At 41.5% G+C, this 16,991-nt stretch overlaps 1 protein-coding gene and 1 long non-coding RNA gene across 3 annotated transcripts; one reads left to right on the top strand and one right to left on the bottom strand.

Moving 5' to 3' along the window:
• Positions 1-11,543: 11,543 nt before the first annotated feature.
• On the top strand, positions 11,544-13,526 carry LOC117543799 (G2/M phase-specific E3 ubiquitin-protein ligase-like). 2 transcript variants are annotated; one of them, XR_004568604.1, is made up of 6 exons: positions 11,544-11,620; positions 11,920-11,981; positions 12,078-12,111; positions 12,213-12,277; positions 12,679-12,739; positions 12,843-13,130. XR_004568604.1 is itself a non-coding variant. In XM_034212370.1 (3 exons), exons 1-3 carry the CDS (start codon positions 12,214-12,216, stop codon positions 13,144-13,146), a joined length of 429 nt encoding a protein of 142 aa, XP_034068261.1. In that variant the 5' UTR covers positions 12,179-12,213; the 3' UTR covers positions 13,147-13,526. The 2 variants fall into 2 exon arrangements, 1 of the variants encoding a protein (XP_034068261.1); XM_034212370.1 differs by lacking the exons at positions 11,544-11,620; positions 11,920-11,981; positions 12,078-12,111 and having other exon boundaries at positions 12,179-12,277; positions 12,843-13,526.
• LOC117543800 lies at positions 11,838-14,135 on the bottom strand. The gene is made up of 3 exons (XR_004568605.1): positions 14,075-14,135; positions 13,428-13,533; positions 11,838-13,089 (listed from the first exon to the last, which is right to left on the bottom strand). It is a non-coding gene; the product is annotated as an uncharacterized LOC117543800 (long non-coding RNA).
• Positions 14,136-16,991: the final 2,856 nt, after the last annotated feature.

Consider the following 16,991-nt stretch of genomic DNA (forward strand, 5'->3'; position numbering starts at 1 on the left):
TTCAGACAGAGGGTGAAAAGAGGTGCCGCAGCACAAGGCAGTATGAGAACAATAAAGAGCTTTTTGAACATTAAAGCATGGAGACATGTCCCAGAGGCACAAAATACAAATATGAACCTGATTAGCAGAATATGTCCTGAGTGGTAAAAGGTTAATGTGGCAGACTGCCAACTTTAATATCAGTGCTTTTTAAGCTTTGAGTCTTTGTTCATAAAATGATTTGTATCTGTATTTGCACACTGATGATGCAGTTTTTTTGTTTAATAATGTATTTGTAAGTGTTTAAGTGTAAGCAGAAATCATGAAGGGGAACATGCACCCTTTGTTAATCACGTAGTTAACCTTTAACTCTATTGTTTGGATATGGCTTCATTCTACTAATAAAAACAGCCGCTATTCCTTCTTATAATGCATCACAGACTCATTAGAAGGAGTAGGAGAGGTCAGGCAGTATATTTGTGACCGTTCCTGTGATTTCAATTAGTCAGCTGAAGCACCAAGAAACCCACTGGGGATTTAAAGGGATTTAATCCTCTCCGGCTGTGTGTCTATCAATTAGCCACACCATTAATCCCCACGGCGTAATCTCATTAGAAAGAGCGCCTTTAATGAGACACCCAGAGAGAAAGCGGGGAGGCGGGCGGTAAGAGAGAGGGAGAAAGATGAGGCGGCGGCGAGGTGCAGGTAGGCCGTGTGGAGAGGTGATTAGTAGGATGGAGGAGAGGGTCAGCGGAGAGAGAGAGAGGGGGAATGAAGCACAGCAGGGCCAATGCATAACATTTAGAAAATGGCTCGGAAAAAAGGAAGTAGAGAAATGGAGTATTGCTTAATCGTGTGTTGTCCACTCAAGAGATTAGAGGAGAGGGAAAGGAGACAGGTAGAGGAGAACAGCTGATGGAGCACGGTGGACTAGTTAATGAAAGGTGCTTTCATTCCTCATCTACGCTGCACTGCTTCAGTAATGAGAACATCCGGTAATAAACCAAAGTTAACCTTTACTCTGGTGGATTCTGCAATGGACCGGGCAGGATTGTGGTCCGGGTAATAGGAGAACCATCAGAGATGGGATCCTCTGCTCTGACATAATAATATAATAATCTCAATAATCAAGACGGAAAAAGGTCATTTTGGTCATAGCCAGTCAGCAGATAAGGAGATTGAGTTCAGGGAGGGTTTCTTTGATGGGCTTAGCTGAAGTTCACTTGGCCTCCCTTTGGCAGAGGGAAAGCAAACTCCAGTTGCCCCCTTGATAAATGGCGTTTATAGACAGAGAGCTTTGCTGCTGGCTCGTAGCCACTGCTTTGTGTGTTGTAAATAAAGTTCTCCTCCTCAAACATGTCCAATCCGGGGCTCTTTTTCATTTCCTCTCAATATAGCTAGTGAGTCTCGTGGGCCGGTGCCGGGAAAAGGTCCAATCGCAAAACTGCACAGGATGTTGGTTCTGATGCCGGCTGTGTGATCAACGGTTCCAGATTTAGTGGTGATGCTGCTGTTCAGGAGAAGGTACACCGCCCAGGACTCTGCTGCCGGCTCTTTTCTGCTGACACCACCCTGAGACTCTGCTATTTCAGGACTCTAACAAGAGATCAAAGCGGCCGAATAAATGTGATGTTCCTGCTGCAAGAGGGGAGAGAATATCTACTGTTTAACGACCAGCCATTTTTGATATGGATGACTGGTCCAGCAGACACACTCTGCTATTACCAAGACAGGGTGTTTAAGTCAGGACTCAAAGGGTCTGTGTGTGTTAAGCAGCATTTCCTGCTAGTAGTGATGCGTTTACTCCCTAATCTCATCTATTAAAGTCAATGTTACTCTCCTTCAATTACCCCACAGCTTAGTACTGTCAATCAAGTAGAAGCAGCCATTGCAAATAACATTTATACTAGTACCAGTACTTTGCAGTAGTTGTAGGACTGGCAAGAAAGACTGTATATACCATCCGGGGGAAAGCAGACCAAAGCCCTGGTTTGTGTCAGTTATTTTGGACAACTAAGAACATTGGAATGAATAATATCAGTAATAAATGCTCTGTTCTTTCGAAGTGAGTGCCGTAAGTTTTGTGCAAAACCCTAAACACTGCAGGAAAGGAAAAGCTTCCACACCAATGGAGGAAATGTATTTAAAATGTGCCACAAACTTCAACTTGGATTAAAGAACGAACTATTTGGATTTTGGTGGTCAAAGGCGACCTCAAAAAACACATTTTGGACTCTAATTAGGACAATTTCACGACATTTCTTACAGGCTAAAATGATGACGTGATTGTGATGTGATTTAGACAGACATGTAACCTCTATGACAGTTTAGCTGAGTCATACTACTGTTAGGTAGTCTAAAATGTATTTGCCCACATCCCTATGAAGGTGCAATACTAAATATTGGAGTAGTGCTTTTACACTTTACTTATGCAAATGATCTGAATACATCTTCTACTGCTGACAAACTATGACTTTTGACACTGTTCAAATATACTTGTCATATTCAGGAACAGCTATTATTTAATCACTGTGAATGATGCATCATGGGATTGCCCTTATGTTATTTGTTGACACAAATGTACATGACATGTGGGGCTGCTCGTCGTCAGAGGAGAATGATCTCTCTGTGTGATTACATCAGATCCTTGAGCAGAGTGGCTTCTCTAATCAGCTGGATGTGATTCTTCACGTTAGTCACAGGTTAAGTGCCTTCCTCTGGAAACTGGCTACACGTCTGAATGGTTGGAGAGCTTTCCTCTGCGGCCTGCTCAGTCTCTGGTGTCCTTTAGGGTACAATCAAGCCTCAATTCCCATCTTCCCCTCCATTTCCCTCTGTCAGCAGTGCTCCAGGAAGACAGACCCAATGTGACCATGAATAATGGATGCATAGCACACTCATTAGTATAAATAAATAATTGACCACCACACATATGTCATCATCCTGTTGGACCTGTCTGCTGCATTCGACACGGTGAATCATCAGATCCTCCTTCGCACTCTCCAAAAACTTGGAGTTTCAGGCTCTGCACTTTCCCTCCTCACCTCATACCTCAAAGACCGTACCTACAGGGTGACTTGGAGAGGGTCTGAGTCCGACCCTTGTCAATTAACTACAGGGGTCCCTCAGGGCTCTGTTCTTGGTCCCCTCCTCTTCTCCCTGTACACAAACTCGCTCGGATCAGTCATTAGCCCGCATGGTTTTTCATACCACTGCTACGCTGACGACACCCAATTAATTCTGTCCTTTCCCCGCTCAGAGACCCAGGTCGTCGCACGCATCTCTGCTTGTCTAGCTGACATCTCTCAGTGGATGTCTGCTCATCACCTCAAGCTCAACCTTGACAAGACTGAGCTGCTCTTCCTTCCGGGAAAAGATTGTCCCACTCTTGACCTAACAATCAACATCGGCACCTCAGTTGTTTCCCCGACTCAGACTGCAAGGAATCTGGGTGTGACCCTAGATAACAACCTGTCCTTCACTGCAAACATCGCTTGCTACAACCCGTTGCTGCAGATACACGCTTTACAACATCAGGAAGATACGTCCCCAGCTGACACAGAAAGCGACGCAGGTTCTGGTCCAGGCTCTCGTCATCTCACGCCTAGACTACTGCAACTCCCTCCTGGCTGGTCTACCTGCATGTGCCATCCGACCTCTGCAGCTCATCCAGAATGCAGCGGCTCGTCTGGTCTTCAACCTTCTTACATTTTCCCACACCACGCCGCTCCTCCGCTCCCTTCACTGGCTTCCGGTAACTGCTAGAATCCACTTCAAGACACTGGTACTTGCGTACCATGCTGCGAATGGATCTGGCCCTTCGTACATCCAGGACATGGTTAAACCGTACACCCCAGCGCGTGCACTACGCTCTGCATCAGCCAAACGACTCGCTGCACCCTCGCTGCGAGGGGGACCAAAGTTCCCATCAGCAAAAACACGTGGGTTTGCTATCCTGGCTCCAAGATGGTGGAATGAGCTCCCCATTGACATCAGGACGGCAGATAGCTTGCACATCTTCCGGCGCAAACTGAAAACTCATCTCTTTCGACTCCACTTCGAGCGATAGATTTATTAACAAAGCACTTATATACTAATAAAGGACTGGCTTATCTAAAGCCAGTTGAGTAGCACTTGAAATGTTTGGCTCTATGAAACCTGATGTACTTATATGATTCTGTTTTCTTCAAGTTTGTGTCTTCCTGGTCGAATGTACTTATTGTAAGTCGCTTTGGATAAAAGCGTCAGCTAAATGCAATGTAATGTAATATGTAACAGAATAAATCTTTTAAGGGTAATTATGATGATATAATAACATAGCAGAGAGGAACTTAAACCTTGCTATGAGCCAAATGTAAGCCGATGTTTTCCTATTGCGATTAGATTGATGGCTGATCATAAACTAAAACTGACACATTTTCCTTTGTTTCAGGGAAATTCACCGCTTACCATTTACCGTCACAAAATAGTATGTAAAAATAAACAGTGATATTATGGTATGTCATGAAAAAGTCATAAACAGGTCATAGTGCAGGTTGTAATAAATCATCAATATGTCATAATAAAATCATAGTAGAGTATGGTATAAAAAGGCATATAGGAGGTCATTGAGAAGTATGTCGTTTACAGAGTATCGAGTCGACATTTTTATTTTACAAAAAGTATAGTATGTCAATTTTTTTAAAATAAAAACGACATAGTAGGCCTATATTATGTCGAAAATATGAGAAAGAAACAACATAGTATATTGTGTCAAAAATATGAGAGACCATTGTATAATGTTGAAACATTTGAATGTATGTCATCGTATAGATTATCATAAAAGTAATAAGAAAGTCATATGAAATATTGGAATAAATACTCTCAGTATTATGACATAGCCTAAGGATTTCAGAAAATAAGTCAGTAAATCAAAGACATTTCATAAAAGTTATTTTATTAATTTAAGTCATTTTTTTAGCATTAAACTCAAAGCACCACTGTTCCTGCAGACTCCAAACTTTTTCTGCTTTTCTAACTTCCAAAGTACAATACAGCGCGAGCGAGTTGATGTCAGTCGGTGGGAACATCACACTGAAAGTCATTTTGACTTTCACAACCATGCCTGTGTTATGTGGAGTCTGGCACTTTCGCTTGTTTGTTCCTGTTTGAATATACGTCTAAATGCAAGTCACACATTTCTCTGTGTGAACCACAGTTTGTATTCTACACCTTTTGGTGCACCGCACCGCCCCCCCCCCCCGTATAGGAGATGACTTTATAAAGGGAGATGTTCTCATCCTGTGGGCTGACAACGCTTGCTGCTTGACCTGATTCAGCTCCATTAAAGAGGCCAACAGGCTATTAACCCCCGCATCAATACCTGGGGGTTCAGCCGCGCTTACCAACCCATTTCAGCTGCAGTCATAAACACTGGCCTTATTATAGTATCCCCGGGCCAAATCACACTGCCCCAGACGACCCCTTACCAAAAGAGTCCTAAAGTCAGCATTAACCTGTGTGGAGCAAGGGCACACAGGAAAGGAGGTGTAAAAACGAATGAACTGCTGTTGCATGTTATATTCCTCCGAGCTTAATCAACAATATGCAAGGAGGCGTTGAAAAGGATCAAATTAATTAACTGACTTTAAGTATTGCATTTGTCTCACAGCATGAGGACTGTGGGATTACAAATGGAATCTTGAATGCATTCGTTTGCCAGGAAATGTCAATGGATGTAAAAAAAAAAAAAACATCACAAGCTTCTTATTCATCTTGCCATCGGGGTGTTACCTTAATAAAGATTTTCATAACCATCTGATTCATGTGAGTAATGGGGGCAGGGGGAGCTTTCATCAGCCTCTAACCATCATTAAAAGTGATCCCCTCTGAGCGTAAACAAGTAGAGGACTTCAGACTGCAGATTTATCATAAAAGTGCAAGAGAAACAGCCTGCTGAGAAGCACTATCTCAGCAGTCAAATCCCATCTTGGAATCAGAAGAAATCACAGATAAGAAAGAGGGAGCAGTCACAGGCATGACCACACACACACACACACACACACACACAATGCTTTAATGGCATGTTATGTAATCTCCCCCCGGGGTGAAAGGAAAAATGACAACAATGAATGTAACAAATTAATAACAACCCTCTTTAATAAACATCACTGTGATGTTGCTCCTCTCCTCTTCCCTCCGGCGGGCTCGGGGTGTTTACCCAACACCCTCAGGTGCAGTGACTTAGGCGTTGCTAGGCAACCACACCATCCATGTTGGTGCTCTGCCTCTGACACTCAAGTGGGAGCTTATGTGGATTTAACTCTGAAAGAGCAGCAGTGTTGAGGAGTGGAAGGAGGATTACCAGCAAAAATATTGGATTGGGCCGAGGCACAAGGGTCGAGGCCTTTACCTGAGACACCCCCGCCCCTCGCTGACAGAGGGGGAACTGAGGAGGAGGAGGAGGTGGAGTAATCAAATGGTGTACTTAAGTAAAAGGAGAAGTACTCAGATCTGGTACTTAAAGGTGGGGTAGGTACGTTTCAGAAACCGGCTCGAGTGCACTAAAATTTGAAACTACACAGCCGAAAAGAATCCGCCCCTTCCTTCAGACTTCCTTACAGAGCACCTCCTCCAACACACATGAACGCACACATAACGTCAGTAGACTGGTGAAAGTGGCCGCCTGTTGCTGGCGAGTCATTGAAATACTGCTGCAATGCACGCCCAATTACGGCACGCCCAATGAGGGCACGAGATACATTTGTGCGTGCACGAGATGGAAGGCTGACAGACAGGGCGGCAATCCAATCCGTTTAGCCGGGCCGGCTAAACGGATTGGATGTACTTTTTACAGTACTACAGCTTCCACAGATGACATTTTTTATGGATTTTTTGTCAAAGCACTTAAGATATTCATTGCTATCGGGATGTTAAGAGCATTCCATGGAATATAATAAAAAGTGTATCTCGAGCCGGTTTCTGAAACTTACCTATCCCACCTTTAAGTAAAAGTAGAAGTACCAGAATGTAGGAATACTCTGTTATAAAGTCCTGCATTCAAAATGTTACTCAAGTGAAAGTGCAGGAGTATTGGCATCAATATACTTGGTGCGTTCACACCAGCCTTGTATAGTCCGGTTGAATCGAACCCTGGTGCGTTCATTTGGGTCGGTGTGAACACAATCCGAGACCTCTTAAGTGAACTAAACAACCGGACTCTGGTCCGCTAAAATAGGTGGTCTCGGAACGCTTGCTTGCGAACTCTGGAGCGGTTCATTGCTTATGTGAACGTGTGAACGCAGTCCGCAGCAAAACATAGGAAGCGTAGTATTTACGTGTCACAAGAACGCGGATATCTTCAAAATCTTTAGCGAAAGAGTCTTTCAAGACATCCACGGTTGTTAATTTAAAGAGTGAAGCAGAATTAAGTGTTGAACAGTGTCGTGTAAAGTAAAAATGCTCCGTCAGCTACATAAAAGTAAGAACACCTGTCGTCGGTGAAACTTCCCTCCTTACTGCAGAACTATGGAGCTATTTCAGGGTCATAAGTTTTGATCATTCAAAAAAATACAATTTATTTGAAAGTTCAAGTTTTTATCCTGAACTTTGAAAAATACAATGATGTATTCAAAATAAAAATAAGTAGCCTATTTGAAATAATTTGTCTGGTTTGAATATTATTTTTGATTCAGTTAAGCAATTTTTTTTGAAGAAAATATTTATTTTCAGATTTCACTTTTATACATATTTTGATATTTTAATCCTTGTTTTTTTCAGTTGCAGATTTTGTTTTTTCAGGTTTCACATTGCTTTTCACGTTCAGATCGTTTTTTTCGCTTTCAGATCTTTTTTTTCGCTTTCAGACTTTTGGCCCTGATGTTGCTTGGGGGGGGGGCGGGGCTTAGCAAAGAGTAGTTTGGCTTCCTGAGTGACAGGCCTCCCTCTGTCATGTTGCCTTCATGGATGTTAGGTAGCGCGAGAAATATATATGGGCATAGATATGTCTCAATTATTTGTGTGAACATAAAAATAATTTGTGTGTAAATATGTGATTTGTAAATGTAAAACACCATCCACAAATGTGTTTAAAAGATTTGCAAAACCACAAATAAATTTGCAAGTGTAAAATGGATCTGCAAATACGCTAAATATTTTCACAAATAAAAAAAGATCTCTTTAACATTTACAACTTTCAATCAGGAATTTGTGAATCCATTTTGTATTTGTCGACCAAAAATGCAAAAATGCGCTTGCGGATCTCAAATCTCTGCTCGCGGATCACACATTTCTGCTTGTGGATCGTCTTTTTACACACACGGAATTTTGAGACATATTTTCCGCCGGTCTCTTCTAAAATCTACTCGTGTCACTCGGTTATTTTCGGAAACCACGTGATGGCCCGCTGATGAGGACATTTCCGCATGATTTCAAAGTAAGAGCATGATGGTTTGTTTAATGCGCTGTTTTTTTATTATAATGAACAGCGAAACGTTAGATGCATTCTTACTTCACCATCATCATGTTATAGTGATACAGTTAGTTTGTTGGTTCAATATAGCATATATCGAGCACTTTCGTTGATGTTGAAGTACATGCTATATATAGCCTACGCCACTTTCGGGTCCCGGGGGAGCAGCTGGCAGCCCAGATAAAACTCTTTCTTCATTGTGTGTTTTGTATTCAGTCAAGCGGGTCAAAGTTACAAAGCACTTCACATCTTATTAATCGGCCTAATTTTACCTTACCAGTGCAGTAATAAAGTAATATGTAGAAAAGCACCGTATTTAGGTTAGCCTTCAGAGTAAGGCTACATTAAATGTTATAATATTCATCGTGTCCTTTCTACTGTATATGCAGGGGTGCACATAACTGGTACGCAGATACGAATGCCCAGCAACAATCTGAAATGCGTACCGTCACTGTGTCACAAAGCGCATTTGCGTATCGACGTACTTGTGAAGCTTTTCCAGAAGACGGTTAGATCACCGGAAGACAGAGTCGGTCTCCGTGTGCACAGACAGGGCTGCTGTTAACGTCGGTCCGTACAACGGAACTGTGCCAAACTACGCCCCCCCCCTTCACTGGAGAACTGCGCTAAAACAGCTGATCACAACGTTCACGCTCTGTGGTCATGAAGTACTCCACTAGCACCCCGCTGCCTGCTGCTCCCCCTGGGATTGACTTCAACATCAACGAAAGTGCTCGATATATGCTGTATTGAACCAATAAACTAACACAAACTGACAAACTGAAGTAAGAATACATCTAACGTTCCGCTGTTCATTATAATACAAAAACAGAGCATTAAACAAACCATCATGCTTACTTTGAAATCATGCGGAAATGTCGTCATCAGCGGCCATCACATGGTTTCCGAAAATAACCGAGTGACACGAGTAGATTTTAGAAGAGACCGGCGGAAAATATGTCTCAAAATTCAGTGTGTGTAAAAAGACGATCCACAAGCAGAAATATGAGATCCACGAGCAGAGATTTGAGATCCGCAAGCGCATTTTTGGTCGACAAATACAAAATGGATTCACAAATGCCTGATCGAAAGTTGTAAATGTTAAAGAGATATTCACAGATCTTTTTTTTATTTGTGAAAATATTTAGCGTATTTGCAGATCCGTTTTACACTTTCACATTTATTTGTGAGTTTGCAAATCTTTTAAACACATTTGTGGATGGTGTTTTACATTTACAAATCACATATTTACACACAAATTATTTTTATGTTCACACAAATAATTATGAGACATAAATATAACTCAATACTTTCTATACGCAATACTCCCGTGATTGGTGGTAAACAGTAACAGTAACTGATACCAGCGTCAACGTTCCGTTAAGCGAGCTGTTGAGCATCGTAGTTGGCAAATATCAAGGTATAAGAGCAATAAACTGTGCTAGAATGTGAAATTACGTATCCGCAACGAGCCAGCAGGTTGTTCTGGTGGACTTGACGCCATCCCCCGCTGTCTCACGGAGAGATACATACCGCGGGTCCTTCCTTCCTGCAGCGGTCAGACTATACAACCAGCACAGCCCCTAGACGTCCCACAGGGGATACATTTACATTGTTACAGCAGAGAATAGCCAAAGACAGCTTAATGTTACCTAAAGCATGCATACAAAAAGTATTAAAGATTAAAACAAGTATTTTTTTTAAAGTTACACATTGTACATAATACACACCCTGTAACAGTTCTGCGGATTTAGCAGCCATGTATTGCACCGTTTTTAACGGCATATATATATATATATTGCACATATTGCAAATATTGCACATAGTTGGTATTTATCAACAAGAGGTGTTATAGTCTGTGTTGTTTTGTGCGGGGTCTAAAGGTATTCTGATTTTGATCGCAAAAATCAAGCCAATACTATGCTGCGTTCATGGAGCTACGTGGAAGTGGGGAAGGACAATGCTTGATTGAGGATACGTAATTTCACATTCTAGCACAGTTTATTGCTCTTATACCTTGATTGTTGCCAACTACGATGCTCAACAGCTCGCTTGACGGAACTTTGACGCTGGTATCAGTTTACCACCAATCACCGGAGTATTGTGTATAGAAAGTATTGAGTTATATTTCTCGCGCTACCTAACATCCATGAAGGCAACATGACAGAGGGAGGCCTGCCACTCAGGATGCCAAGCCAAAGCCAAACTACCCTTTGCTAAGCCCCGCCCCCTCAAGCAACATCAGGGCCAAAAGTCTGAAAGCGAAAAATAAAATTCTGAAAGCGAAAAACGATCTGAAGGTGAAAAGCAATGTGAAACCTGAAAAAACAAGATTTGAAACTGAAAAAATAATTGTTTTGAATCTGAAAAGGAAAAATCTGCAACTGAAAAAAAATAAGGATTCAAATATCAAAATATGTATAAAAGTGAAATCTGAAAATAAATATTTTTATTCAAAAAAAATTGCTGAACTGAATCAAAATAATATTCAACCTGAACAATTATTTCAAATACTTATTTTTATTTTGAATACATCATTGTATTTTTCAAAGTTCAGGATAAAAACTTGAACTTTCAAATAAATTGTATTTTTTTGAATGATCAAAACTTATGACCTTGAAATAGCTCCATACAGAACGTCTCTCATTATATGTGTTATAATGTTTTTTAACGGACGTTGTCCGATTATATAATCATATGCGCGAACCGCTAGAGTCTGTTGATCTCCAGAGCAGCATGAGAATAACCTGCCGAAAGTGTCGATGCTCCATGGCGGAGGCTCCGGTAGGAATTGCCGGGATTTGCGTTTTTACCCCCTTAATGTCTTACCAATGGTTGAACAGCATTTCCGTGCACATGACTTGTGTTTAAAGTTCATAGTCTGTTTGAGTTTTACCCGTGTGAACGCAAACCGAACCTTCTGAAAAATGAAACTTTTTTTTTCAGAAGGTTCGGTTTGCGTTCACACGGGCAAAACTCAAACGGACTAGGGTATAATAAAAAAAAAGCACTTACAAATCCCAAAACATATACAAAAAAAAACATTCCGGAAGTGCTCCAGGCCTCTAGGGGGCGCGCTACGTGGAACAGATTGATGTCTGACCAGACATAGAGAGAACGAACAAGAGTGCTACAAATTGAAACCGGAGGGAACAAAGTTGATCGAAGTGGAAAAAGTCGATATATAAGAAGGTACGTTTTGATACAAAGAGCGTCATATTTACCCAGCTAGCGTTAGCTTGTTTGGTAAAAGAGCTTGCAAGTCAAGAGACAGCATTGTGCACCTAAATGTAACTCTTGACATCATATAGATATATTAGGTGCAGAGAGGAGTTGGTTTATTGTGCCCCAATGTGAATCCTAATGTGAGAGTTAAAGGACGGTCAACAATATAATGTACCTTGGTCAGTTTGGATTTATAGTGGCATTTATTCTTAATTAAAAAGTGAATTTATTTTTATTTCAGTCAGTCATTTGTGTGTTGTATGCAGGTGTGAGACATTCCAAATGTTCCAAAAGTGAGCACTCCACGAATGGACAACAGTTTGCCAGGGTAAAATAAAACATTGTCAACATATTATTTTGTGCCACAAGAAGCAGAATGTTTTAACAGTACAGTAGTTTGAATATATTTGTTTACCTTTATCAGACCTCTCAGGCACCCACAACCAGCGTCTGATCGGGTAAGACTAATTACAAATGTAATTATACCATGTAGGTTTGAATTTGTGAACATGAAATCAATAAATACCTTTGTGTGCACTTATTTCCTGGGTAAAAATAGGATGGAGCACCAACCCCATCCCAGGAAGAGGTCCAGTCTGCCCCGGGTCAGAACCACTACTATAGGTAAACGATGTTGACAGTTGCATCGTGACACAGTTGTTTGCTGTGTATCTTTATTTTACATTTGTTTGTTTGTATAGCCTCCAATCACAGTGGGTAACATTGCTAGGAAGCAGAACAATTATACTTTCATACATTTCCAAATGACACCCACAACATCTGACATCTTAGTGAAGACGATACATAAAACACCCACAAATATTTTTCAAAGATCAGATATTGTTTGTTGCATCCATTTAAAATGTTTACAAGGATTGTGCAGGAGTATGACACAAGTGCTGTTGTCAGTTTAGAACCCAATGTATTAGAAAAACAGGAAGAGGATCGACATCCTTTTGTAAATATGACTGTCATGCATATATTATGTATTTGAAAATAATTATTCAACTGTCTTCTCACTGCAGCAACACATGTACTTATCATTATTGATAGCCAGTCTGAGCCAGAAGACAAAATGGAGCAAAGGTATTAATTGTTACTATTACCACTTAATTGTTCTATCTATACTGTAAATGTTATTACTAGCTTCATCATTTAATATTACAATACATCACTTTGTCTTTCCCAGCACAGAATACCTGACTGCGGCACACATTGTTGCAGAACTCTCTGCAAAAATAACAAATACATCTTGCAGCAGGTTCAATATGAATAGAGCCAATGTGTGGGATGGAGCAATCCGTGGCTTCAAAGGTGCCTCATTCGACCCCTCTCATGAGATGTCAGTTAAGTTCACTGATGATGAGGGACAAACTGAGGATGGAAGGGACACTGGTGTTCCTAAGCGTGAGTTCCTGACCCTCCTTATGGAATGCCTGAGAATGCGAAGAAAACATCACGTCAGCAACTGTTTGTGCCCCATGGCGGTGTGACTTTCCCAGCCACTCACTGTTTCAAAATCTGATTCTAAATGTATAATGTTCTCTATAAAGATAGAACTAATACACAATTATGAATGTATAATATAAGCTGTTTTGTGTATTTAATCATACAATTTAATGATGGCTTCTACATATTTCACATAAACAGACAATGAAAAAATGCTTCATGCTGATAACTAGTGTATGCATCTGCCAATTAGTATTCTAAACAGAGTAGTGTGTTGCTTATTTCTTGCATTTGAAACAGATACAATAAAAAAAAGTGAACTTACTGTTGTGTTCAACTTCTGCCACAAACTGTACATTGTTGCCACAGGAGCCACAGAACACTTGAACTGTCCCCAGATGTTGGCCACAGAAAGGACAAAACATGGCGGCCTGAAAAGACATACATTGATGTAGTAAATCCATTTAATCAAGTCAATCAAAAACACAGTATAAATAGTGGTTAGCTAAATAAATAGAAAGATACATCATGTGTACCGTTGAATCTGTGTTTAGTCTCTCTCTCTCTCCTTGAATGTCTTCTCTATATTTGTTCTTGAGCATGTCTAATGCACACTACTATCCTGTCATTACTTTGTCCCTCTTCACATTTTGTCACTTCTCTCTCTCTCTCAATTCAATAGCTTTATTAGCATCACCATAGTTACAGGCAATTGCTAAAGCTCTGTATAGTTGCAACATCTATACACAAATACATACAAACAAACTGCTAAGAATTCAAATGTCCTTTTTCCGCGGTACTCACTATGGCCCGTGTTATTTGCCTGCACTTGATTTGTCATCTCTTTTAACAATGTTCTTCCCTCACTGTATCTTCTCTTCACTGAAGCTCTCCTCTCCTCAGCTGGTGTAGTAGTAGTTAGGCACGCTAGCTATATAAATATGACGCTCTATGTATAAAAACAAAACTTACCTTCTTATATCTTTCTCCACTTAAATGAACTTTCTTTCCTCCCGATTTCCATCACTCTTGTTCGTTCTCTCTAGGCCCTTTCTCATTTCATCAAATCCCCCTCCTCGACTCCTCGACTCCTCGGTCCTCCGGTAGTGACCCGGAAATGAATTTTAGCGCGCCATGTTGAAGGACATCTCATTTCTCTAAATGCACTTCGAGGACCGAGGATCGAGCGTCGAGGAGGCTCTCTGGAGGAGCTACAGTATAACCGAGGATACACTGATGGGTCCTCCACGGCTCCTTCGTGGATGCATTTCCGGGAACAGAGATGTTTCAAAGAGTCGTGACGCACGGCCGGACTTATCTCAGCCAATCACAGCTCTGCATGCATCCCCTGGATATTATTTTATGAACTGCTCTCATCGCAACGCGATGTTTACAGTGAGAACAGCTGTGAGGTCTGTGCAGAAAGCAGAGCAGTGTTACTGTATAATATATATCACTCAGTATAACAGGCCTACATTACTCTCTGTAGTTGCTGTAGTTTAGTAGATATCTACAAACAGTCGATATTTTTCTAAAACCATTTAGTGCTTCACATAATAAAATACACAACGGCTGTAGCCTGATTATATGCTTTAGGAGCTGTAGGTGCGTGTGGTACAGTGTGTAGGTGTGTGTGTGTTGTACAGTGTAGTGTGTAGGTGTGTGTGTTTTGTACAGTGCGTAGATGCAGCGGACAGACAGGTCTCAGTTGGTTTGGTGTCCTCTGCTTACTTTTAATACTTGTAAATAAAACTTTTGGCCCGTAATTTATTTCCCTCATTGTAGCAACCAAAGAGGGGGGAGGGTATATATCCAGTCTCTGAGAGTGTTACGTTATTATGAGAGTGCTCTGTTTGATTCTGAAATGGTATATATTTATATAAATATATATGTGTGTGTATGTGTATGTGTGTGTCCACATCTGTAGACTGTTATTGTCTAATTATACTGCACTGTGAATTAATCAAAGTAAATATATAAGTCGTCATGAACACATCTGTCCATCAGACAGAGGGCTGCTGTGCCTCCTGTCATCATTAATGGACGTCTCTTTAAAATGACCTCTCAGAGGAGAGGAGTTCTCATTTCTCTAACCGCCTGCTGCTTCCCCTCCTCTCTCCTCGGCTCCCCTCCTCGACTCCTCCGTTCGCATCTCCTGTGGGCGGGACTAAGTCTCGAGGATAGGAGTCGAGGAGGGGAGTTAGAGAAATGAGAAAGGGCCTCTATGTCTGGTCAGACATCAATCTGTTCCACGTAGCGCGCCCCCTAGAGGCCTGGAGCACTTCCGGAATGTTTTTTTGTGTATGTGTTTTGGGATTTGTACGTGCTTTGGACTTTGCATATCGTTTTGGTATTTGCAGCGATTTTTTGTTGCGTTTGTTTTCGGGGTTTGTGTGTTGTATTTAGTTTGCATCATTTCTGTAAATGCAGCGTTTTTCTGTTGTATTTGTTTTCAGGGTTTGTTTGTTTTTCATTTCATTATTTGCAGGTGTTTCCTGCTTATGTATGCGTTTTGGGCCGTTGTTCCGCGTTTGCACCTGCCCTGTAACAGCTAGCCCTGATGCTCACTCTCCCTGAAGGTAGATATTTGTTTGAAACTGTGGGGAATTGGATATCATTCATGTTATCCAAAAAAACGTAATAGTACATCATTAAAACGCTTTACACTGTATCAAGACTGTCAATTTGTCAAAGTTAGCCAGTAACTACAGCTTTGTTTGTCACTTACCTTCATAATTGTCGACGTAGCTGGATATGTAGCTACATCTTGAACCCCTTTTCTCTTTTGCTCCTCGGGGCTGAGCCTGCCGCTTGTACCAGCCGATGTACATCACTAATGTTAACTTTCGGTAGGTCTTGGAGACATCGAGTGTAAAATAGTGCCTATATAATATCTATACGCTATCTATCGCTCTTCCCTCTACCGCTCTACTGTAGACCGGAAGTTTACAACCGCACACCCAGCCGCCGGAAGTTGATAGACGCCATCTTGTGCAACTAGCCCATTAAAGCCGTTATAATGCATTAAATCAAAAGTCATGAAAGAGATAAGGAGGAGAAAAGGCGTGTGGTAGTAAGCAATTAATGTAAAATGTCGAAATCCTCTGTTTAACGCGATGTCGGACATTGAAGACTAAGGCGGGCGGCCCCCTTCTACACAGCACGGAAGAGGATAAAAGCAGACGGCCGACTTTTGTCTCTTCATTACCTTCTGCTTGTTCTATTACCACGTTACTTTATTAAAGTACCCATTTGAACCTTTTCAGAGACTCCACTAGTCTCGTTATTTTAAGGTTGGCCCACTGTTCTGTGTGTCCAGCAGAGCGACACATGTAGACTCACCCAAATGCAACAAGGTAATATTCACCATAAAGAACAAGCTGCTGTTCAGTACACAGAATCTAGTAATGGGGGTGAATTGCCATCTAGTGGCTCCCAGATGCACGTTCATTACAGAAAATGAAATTGTGGCTCACACTAAATATTCACTTATTGTTGCTCTTTGGTTAATGCCGATACCAAAGCTGCTCCCTATCATCAGGCAGCCGTCCCGCAGGCGGTTTGGCCTGATTGTTTCCAGCCCGTGGTCGTGGTGCCTGTTAGCAGCTGATGTTGCAGCTGTTGCTAATGCAGCGTGTGTTGGGCTGATAATGGAGACGGGCTGAAACAAGACAGCCCAGAGAGGAAGAGCACAGACTGGTAGCAGACTGTGTGTTATTCCAGTTTCAGTGTTAGTTGTGGTTAATAGATGCCTGTAAACACCCGGGGGACACAGTGTGTACTACATGTGGTGTTACAGATGTTAGAGGATTAGGAGGAATTATCTGTGAACAGGTAGAGAGAGAAGGATTTAAAGGTGTTATTCATGTGCAAAGCCTCAGTGTCCTCA

This window comes from Gymnodraco acuticeps, unplaced genomic scaffold (genome assembly GCF_902827175.1).
Source record: "Gymnodraco acuticeps unplaced genomic scaffold, fGymAcu1.1, whole genome shotgun sequence".
In the NCBI taxonomy this organism is placed as follows: domain Eukaryota; kingdom Metazoa; phylum Chordata; class Actinopteri; order Perciformes; family Bathydraconidae; genus Gymnodraco; species Gymnodraco acuticeps.